Source organism: Mytilus californianus, unplaced genomic scaffold (genome assembly GCF_021869535.1).
Source record: "Mytilus californianus isolate M0D057914Y unplaced genomic scaffold, xbMytCali1.0.p SCAF_22, whole genome shotgun sequence".
Classification (NCBI taxonomy): Eukaryota; Metazoa; Mollusca; class Bivalvia; order Mytilida; family Mytilidae; genus Mytilus; species Mytilus californianus.
In genome coordinates, this window is record NW_026262671.1 from 2,266,227 (window position 1) to 2,275,970 (window position 9,744).

The following is a 9,744-nucleotide window of genomic DNA, read 5'->3' on the forward strand; positions in this document are numbered from 1 at the left end:
ATGGCCTATTTGTCTTTAGTAGTAACAGCTCAACATAGTCATATTAAGGATGTACTCAGGTGAGGTTTATGAATTTTTGTCAGATGTTCGGACTTCTTGGTTTTTTTCCTGCGATACAGGGTAAAATATTTTGCGCCATATCACCCAATTTTCTTTTCATAGAAGATTCCTATACCTCATAAAAAGGTCATTACCAAAATTTAAGCAGATTATATATATTTTTTCTTACGATTTGAGACCCTATTAATGCCAATATTGATTGTAATGAGAGGGGATTATAGTAGGGCTTGTTTATAGAGTACTGTCACTTTTATGACCGGAAAAGTGTTTGTGTTTAAGGCACATGGTCAAGTCAAAATGGTTGATTTTTCTGAATCACATAAATGTTGAAATGGCTAACCCATGTAGGATGTCCGTTTCATGCTTGGCCCAGTTGGACAATGTCCGATAAATTTATATTTGTCCGGCAACTATGACTGTTTTGGAAGCCTTGGTTTGAACTATTGAAATGTATTTGTTAAATATCTATATATCTATATATATTATATTTGTTTACACATATGATCTATTGGTAAAGGGTATACACCATTTTACACTCGCAACGATATAGCCCTTTTGTGCTGATGGGGCGTAAAGCAATCAACAATTAATCAATCCTTTTATACAGTTAAACTAGAAAGTACATCAGTTCTTTTTTTTTTTTTAGTTCTGCAAGATTTGAAGGTTCATTGAATGTAGACTTGAATGAAATCACCATGAAGTTAGTGCCATTGCCAAAGTTACATTATTTAGTGGCAAGTCAGAGTCCCCTTTACACATCCGCAGATGTCCACTTGCCACCCAGAAAGTAAGTAGTATATATTTAGATATGTCGGATAGAAATCAACCTTATGCAAATGAATATAGATATATCTGTTTCCTATTTCGGGTTGAAAAACATCTCTATGCAAAGTCTTTAACTGTTTAGAAAATTGAGTTCTTTCAAAAACTCTTCAATTGTAAGACAGACCAAAATTCATCTTTCATTTTGTATTTGAATGTTCCAAAATCAATCAGTCTTATACATGTACATGTATATGTGCACTTGCATGAGGTAGCTTTCTATCCGTCACAGCTCATATGAAGATATGAATAAATAATCAACAGAATTTTTTTGAAAAATCCATTATCATTTTAATATATCTAGTACTTGATTAATACAGTCTGTACAGTGAGTGGTTAACTTTCTTGTTCAATTGATTATGAATATATATTAAGAATGTATTTTTCTGACGTTTCAGTCTCGTTGAAATCTCGGTATGGAATTATGTGATACAAGTGAAAATTATCAATGAATTTAAAAAATATTATCATCAAACTTAACTCTGTGAAAAAATTGTGTATTTACAATAAGTAGTTTTTGAGTAATAACATTTTCAAATTTTATAACCAATCAAGTCAGTCTCATTAGCCAAAATGTTTAGAAAATGGGTGAGGGGTATAAGAATTGATTTCACCAGAAATATGTATATCCCATATCAGTTTTTTTTTTTTTCTTTTCAAATTTCTTAAATATGTTTTTTTTTCAATCATTTATAACAAAGAAGTTGAAATAATATGCTTTTTGTTCTAAAAAAAAAGGGAAAATCCCAAATTTACAAACTTGACAGCATGGCAAATTTGACACGAAAAAGCAACAACATTTTATAAAACTTTCTTATATTAACACTTACCTATAGTTTTTTTTCATGATGATAGCCCAAAAATGTGTAAAAATTTATGAAAAATGGGGAAATAATCAAAATTGGGTACTTGAAAAATGGCCGTAGCAAAAAAAAAAGTGCACCACCATATGATTTTTTCTTTACCAATTATTTTTTACAATCATATAAATCCAAAAATCAGGTTAAGAATAAAAGTTTAATTCTAGAAATTGTTGGCTCCTTAGAGGTGTACATCCTTAAGTGAAATAATAATTAAAAGCAATAATGTATATAGAAACACCTACATTTAGCTGCAATAAATTATGTATTAATAACAAAATTTTTAATAATAAAAAAATAAGGTTTACAAGACATGAAAAAAAAAGTGAAATAACTTTAGTAATTTGAAATTAAATTTTTACTTTTAATTTTAGATAAAAAAAAATGTATTTTTTTATTTTGTAGATTAGATCAAATGTTCTCAGATGCATTTTCAAGAGATCGTCAATTACTGCGGGCAGATCCTAAACACCGCCTGTACTTAGCATGTGCCTTGATGGTACGGGGAAATGTAGAGATCTCAGATGTTAGGAGAAATATTGAAAGGTACCACATTTATACGATGGCAATTCACCGTTTCAGAACTAAAGGATTGTGGGTAATTTCATTGTTTGTTCCCCCAAATGTAAATAACGTAATGTCATTGGTTGAATTTCAATTGTTTAGAACGTTCATAGCCAATCAATACGTTTTGGTGTACACTTTTGAAATAATACCCAGAATGTATTAGATTCTGAAACGGCGGATTATTATAACATTTTACTAGTCATATGTTGATAGTTTAGTTTAAACATATTTTATTGTCCAAAACATTGACAATAGGATCAGGCACAAGGTTTGCAACTTAGAACGTCTTCTCCATTACATACAAATAATAAATAACCGAACAAAATAAAATACATAATATTAACATCATTAACAAGATTAATATGGAGACATGAAATGAACAAGAATTTAAACGACATGGCTCATCGATTTCTAAAAGTCGAGTTGACCGTAAATTTATTTATGATAGACCTAGTAGACTGTTTTAATCTAGGAATAAATATTCACTCTAAAGGTAAGTTTTATTTTAAAGCAACTAAATTAGATTGTTGTTGTCAACTGATATGATATTATACATAAAATCAAATGGATGATCCATGTTTTGGAAAAATTGAACAATTTCATTCGAGGTCAACAAAAAGTTATTACACTATAAATGTTTATATAGTTGACCATAATGTCTATACACTTTGAAAAGCGATTGGTCTCTTTGATATAATTCTGCACTTTTGTGAAAATTAACGTGTTTATGTCCATATTAAACATATCTTTACCTTTATTTTGTATTCTAAATTATTTATTTTGTAAAACTATTTCCTTTCTCTATTGGTACTGTACACGTATACTTAACAACAAAATTATTTTCATTTACCTGTGTTTAAAGTTATTGCAAATGGATGGTTTTTTTGTTCGAGCATATTTCTTTTCTTTAATTGTTTAACATTTCTTACCGATATAATATGTTACTTTTTTTATTCTTCCCTTAGTTTATTTATTTTGTATTTACATTGTGTCATAGGTCAAATTTATTTGTTCAGTGTATGTTCAATGGTGTTAATATGTCCTTTGATTGAGTTAAGCTATTTCAGTTGATATCTTATAGTGTGTCTTTCTATGTTGTGATGTTACACTATTGTTTCGGAAAAAGGGTGAAGGTTTGGTACCATTAAAACGTTTAAACCCGCTGCATTTGTTTGCACCTGTCCTAAGTCAGGAATCTGATGTTCAGTAGTTGTCGTTTGTTAATGTGGCTCATACGTGTTTCTCGTTTCTCGTTTTTTATATAGATTAGACCGTTGGTTTTCCCGTTTGAATGGTTTTACACTAGTAATTTTTTGGGGCCCTTTATAGCTTACTGTTCGGTGTGAGCCAAGGCTCCGTGTTGAAGACCGTACTGTGACCTATAATGGTTTACTTTTATAAATTTTGACTTGGATGGAGAGTTGTCTCATTGGCACTCATACCACATCTTCTTATATCTCTTTACCGTACATTAAAGTTTCCAAATCAGTAGGTATATTTTCTTTTCTGAGTTCAAAAAATAAGGTATTCCTTTGAGCTGTATAATTTTTATACGAGAGGAAATAATGTTGAGTATTTTCATATAAATAACCACTTTGGCACATTGCGTTGGGTTTAATATTTGCGTGATACAGATCCATGTTAAGGGCACTGCATTTATTTCTTAATCTTGCGTGCAAAACATTAAAATATCTATCGCCAATTGTGAAATATGTAGGGGGTGATTTGTTTTTGTAATATTTCTGTTTAATTTTTAATTTAAACATATTTAAAGAGAGTTTATTGCTTATACTTAAATCGAGCTAATTCCACAGTTTGATACTAGATGGAATAAATGATTCTTGATATAGGGACAGTCTGCTGGAGATTTGTTATATATTTTGACTACTTCATAGATTGTAATTGTTTGTTTCTGCAACGGTAGGAGGTATTAAATCTAATAAGTATTCTAGAGCGTCCTCTTTCATAATTTTGTAAAATAGAGTTATTTTTTTAACTTCCCGTCTAATCTTTAAATGTTCCCATCCCGTCTCTGAATAAAGTGATTGAGTGCTAGCATAGCTTGTTAGACCAGTGGCAATAAGTTCTGCTTCCAGTCGTAATTTTTCTAATTTTTCAGAATTCAACTGTCCTCAATTATCACAAACTTCAGAAGAATATTCTAAAACGGGCCTAATAAAAGTTAAATATATCTTTTCTAAATATTCCCTTTTTAGTCGGAATTTCAAACGTCTTAGAACATTTAATTGTTTTTCTATTAAATAATCAATATGCTTGGTCCACTACAGTCACTGCTGAAAAATAAACCTAAATGTTTGTGACTAGTAACTGTATCTACCTGAACTCCGCCAAAATCAAAAATCAAGTTATTTTTTAAAATTTTTGATACTAAACAACATGATATTAACATTGGGATAGAATTTAACAAGCCAATCATTTGCCCAGGAATTAATATTTTGTAAATCGATATTTGTTATGGATTGAAGAGTAATTTCATCTGGAGCAGTATGTCCAATAGTTGTATCGTCTGTAATCATTCTTCTTAATCCAATCATATCATCTGCAACGTCATTAATGAATATTAGAAATAAAAGGGGGCGCAGTACCGAACCCTGTGGAACACCAGCTTTAAGATTACCTAATTCGGAAGTCGCCTCTTTTAAAACTACCCTCTGAGTTCTATTTGTTAAGTAACTTCCAAGCCATAATAACAGCTTGCCTTTTATACCATATCTTTCTAACTTAAGAAGTAGGCCCCTTACCTAGACTCGATCGAATGCCTTACTTACATCAGCAAAAGTTGTACTTGTATAAAATTTATTGTCTAAAGCATACAAGATAGAATGGTACATTTCAATTAGTTGATGAAAAGTAGAGCATGTAGATATGTTGACTTCTTATTGTTACTTTGTTGTGAATTTCATTTTATTTGTAATTTAAACAAAATATTCTGCACTGGCCAAAAAAAAAAAAGATAAATCAGTACCAAAAAAAGTCTTGAAAACATTCAAACTTGAATTCTGTATCATGGCCTCTAACATCGATATATCCCTGAAGATACATTTTTGTCAAAATGTGCATCTGTTGCAATACATTTGGTACTGATAATGATATTGAATTAATTAATTTTGTAAAAGCTTAAACAGGCTTTCTCCAATTATTCACTCATTTATCCTTTCCCTGACAGGTTGTTTGATCTCAATTATTCAATGGTTCATATTCAATTATGAAAATTTTCTTGATATCCTCTGAATCTGCTATTATGAAATCTTGAAAAAAAAGAGGACCATGTTTGAAGAAATCGAAAGAACACATCTTTTGCAGATCACTGAGAAAAAATGTTTGTCTAAATTAAAAAAAAAAACATAATACAAAAAGATTTCACTGCTTTTATTTACAAAATGTATATAGTGCAATACCATATTTCTCAACTCTCTACCAAGTGCAGAAATATCATAACAAACTCAACGGAGTGGCATAATCTAAAATATAGCCAATCATAAAATATGACACATGAAGAGAGGGCAGCAGAAAACAACAGTTAAAAAAAATACAAAGTTGTGAAATCATATGAGATCTAATAATCCAACATTATATAACTACATAACTTGATAGTGACAGAATTACTAGATGTAGATACACAGATTTAGGAATACTAGGCTAAGAGTAATAATACTGTAACTTTGGGATAACGTTAACACTCATACTTAATCATGGAGAAAGGGATTATAATTTTCTTACATATACTTATATTAGTTAAATCTGATTGGTTAATTTAAATCTAGCTATAACATATAAGATATGATGTAAACATAATCCATAATAAAAATTAGAAATACAAAATTGAAACAGTAAGTTCAAAAATTATACATTTGATTTCTAAGAAGCAATTAAGTTCATGTCACACAAAACTGGAAGTATACAGTACTGTAAATTCAGAAATCATTGCCAGGTTTTTATTATTGTTAATAATGCGACTTGGTGAGTATCGCAAAAATAAGAACTCACATTTTGATATCTGATATATAAACATATCTGTATGCAGTTATTCCTGAAATTGCAATGATTGATCTCACATGTGTCCATTTTCAAAAATTGAAATAATAAACGCAATAATTTCAGTAATTGAAACAATATATTGACACAATTCATGTATTTTCAGACTTAAACCAAACTTAAAGTTTTTCAACTGGAACCAAGAAGGTTGGAAGACAGGACTCTGTGCAGTGCCACTTGTCGGTGAATCTTATTCATAACTGACATTAGCTAATAATACATGTATACAACATTCCTTTACTGACCTCAGGGATCGATTTGTTAAATTATATAAACGTAAAGTAAGTATTTTGTTGATATAATGTGCAGTAGAATGATACTGTATACTCAGAAATTATTGTTAGGGTTTATTATTGGGAACAATGTGACTGATATTAATATCAAGAACTCACAATCTAATATGCTAATATCTGATACATATATCTGCATGCATGTTTCCCAGAAATTGCAATAATTGATCTTGCATTTTTGTCCATTCTTCATAAATCGCAATAATAAATGAACACAATAATTTCTGATTTACAATACCATCTTAGTTGTGTAGAAAAGAAAACAAGAAATTATAATTTTCAAGCAGCAGTTTTTGAAAATTTTCGTTGTGATTGGATATTGATACAATTATCATGCCATCAATTCTACATGGTTAATTGTCTGAAATGATTAGTGGAAGCTCAGACATTATATATATATATTTATATGATTTAAATTTTCTTCCTCTTGCATTGGAATTACAATAACAGTATTTATTTTTGAAGATTTGCAGACATCAATTTTGTAGATGGTAGTTGTAAATATATGTTTATTGGCTCTGCTGAGGCATAACATATAAGCTTGATTTGGAACCATCAAATTTCTTATTGATGCCTGAAAATCTTCAAGTATATTACTTTTATATTTTAATAATAAACAAATGACAAAAAACAGAAAAACGTAAATCCTCAGTTTTCAAATAAAAATAAATAATCGATAAATTCGGGTAAAGGTAAAGTGAAGCAAGTCCTCTTCAGTTTTTGTAATATGTAAAAATAGTAATAAACTATTCTGGAATTCCATATTATTGTCTGCCTTGTAAAATATTTGTTAAATATATGTCGCTGACAAACACTTTATACTAATTGACCTTGCTGTTTCTTCTTTTAAAATTTTGATAGACTTTGAACAATACTTATTTGGTCGTAGAATATATAAGAGATTAATAGATTTTTTTTTCTTGTTTGAGTTGTTTCACATTTAGTCATGTTAGAGACCTTTTAATACGGTTTGTTTTGCTTATTGTTGAAGGCTGTACTGTGACTTATAGTTCCTTACATCATCATTATTGGTATCTGTTGAATAGTTCAGTCATTGTCAATCATACACATCTTGATATTTGATATTAAAGCCATGGATACTTCTTTATTTATTTGTACTTTTTTCCAGGCTCACGTCCATCATTATATACATATAGAAGGAATGGAGATATCTGACTTTAACCAGAGCTTTGAATCTCTAAATACTCTAATGAATATCAGGCACTGGATAAACAAATGCATAACCCACCGCCACCAGAACCAAGGCTGCAGATACTGACATGACAGTGAAATAAATTGTTAATTTTATATTGTGTTCTGTGAATCATTGTTATAGATAAATTTGGCATGGCCTTTGACCATAGGTGTAATAGGAGTCTTGATTTCTTAAAAAAAACAAACAAAAAATACAACATAAGCAGATCACTACTATAATCCTGGAACAATGAATTTATAAATTTGCTGTTTCAGAATCTAAAGGATTTTGGGTAATTCTTCACTCACAAACCAAAATAGAAATTGCAATACTAGTATGACATTGATTGATTACTGTAAACATGAAAATGTTTCGCGGCAGTTTTATTTTCGCTATAATTGAAACAGGAATATTAAACTTTTACATGCATTTATTATCGCAATGGTTGACCAACTGATAACAATGTGAGGAAATTCTGCATACAAACACTGGTTTAAGATTTTTAAAGAATGCAAGTTTTTATGTTTGTGACTTCTATTCTATCTCAATTTTTGCAATAAAAAACATTTCAATGATTCATGAATTTACTGCACTTATTCATGGTTTTGGTTGATTTAGTTAACTCATCAAAACATTTCCCGGAATGCATGTGATATCCATTTTGCTGAACTAGTATACATTATTGTTTAGGGGCCAGCTGAAGCACTCCTTCAGTTGCAGTATTTTATCCCAGACTATAAGACCCATTTATGGCCTTGGGCTATTTATGTTTCTTTGGAAGGGTTGTTGTCTCCTTGACACACTCCCTATTTCCATTTCCAAGGGTTTATTTGTAATTAAATGATGTGTTATTGTAATCAAAAAGTTGAAAATGTACAGGGCCCTTTGGCATTAACGTCTGAGAGATCTATGTGGTTTCTGCAAATACAGTAACTTCCATAGCAACAGAGACATACGGAAATAATGGAAAAGGAAAGACAGATATAATGTATCAATTCATAACACAAAATATGCCCAAACCAAAGCAAAAGATCGGTACTTTTATTGCTGTTCTTCAACTCATCGTCACATTGAGGCCTTCAATAGTATTCCAACTCCAGACAAGTAATACTGGCTGACAACAATGCAAAAGTATAACAATTGAAAATTTATTTGTATTTAGTTATATAAAAATAAGGAAATGTGGTATGAATTTCGATGAGACAACTAACCATTAAAGACCTAACATGTGAACAAGTACATGTTAAGTTTGTTAGAATATTGAAAACCCAGGCCCAAATCAACATCTTAAAAAAATCATGAACAAAGTTTAAACATATAACACTTCATTACAGTAAATGTGCAATTACTACAGAGAAAGAAAGCAGCTGTTGTAAAAAACAATGCACCTTCAAATAAGACAACTTTTGAAGTTTCGATTCGATAATTTCGTAATCGAGGAGAGGAGAACAGGAAGATATTGTGGCTACTACAAATAAAACATCAGTAGTCATACATGACAGTCAACCAAATCATGAAAGCGTCCGATAATTTGTCGAGGAGATGACTTCAACTTTACCATTTAAAGCCTTGCTTTTATAGTTTTATTGTAAGCAGCAAACTTCTGTCAATAAAATAAGATTGAAGTCGATTTGGATATGTATACTACATGTGCAGACGCTTGTTGAATGCTACAAAAAGGACACGAACGAAGGGCTCAACTGACCCTCATTTCTAGATGAAGGTCAATGTATGTAAGCCATAAACTTTGTACCTCTTTCAAATTCTGGTTGTGTTTTAACTTTTATCATTGACGAGTGATTTTGACTGCTATTTCATGATTTTTTCTAAATTCGAAATTCATGTTTATCAATCAAATACTCTTCTATTAGACACGAAATGGTTACATATACAT

General features: G+C 30.2%; 1 protein-coding gene across 1 annotated transcript; it reads left to right on the plus strand.

Moving 5' to 3' along the window:
- LOC127732237 (tubulin epsilon chain-like) lies at positions 1-9,276 on the plus strand. Its single transcript, XM_052241318.1, has 5 exons — positions 1-59; positions 707-847; positions 2,148-2,288; positions 6,472-6,548; positions 9,185-9,276. The coding sequence occupies exons 1-5, from the start codon at positions 1-3 to the stop codon at positions 9,274-9,276; spliced, it is 510 nt and encodes a 169-aa protein (XP_052097278.1).
- The last annotated feature ends 468 nt before the right edge of the window (positions 9,277-9,744 follow it).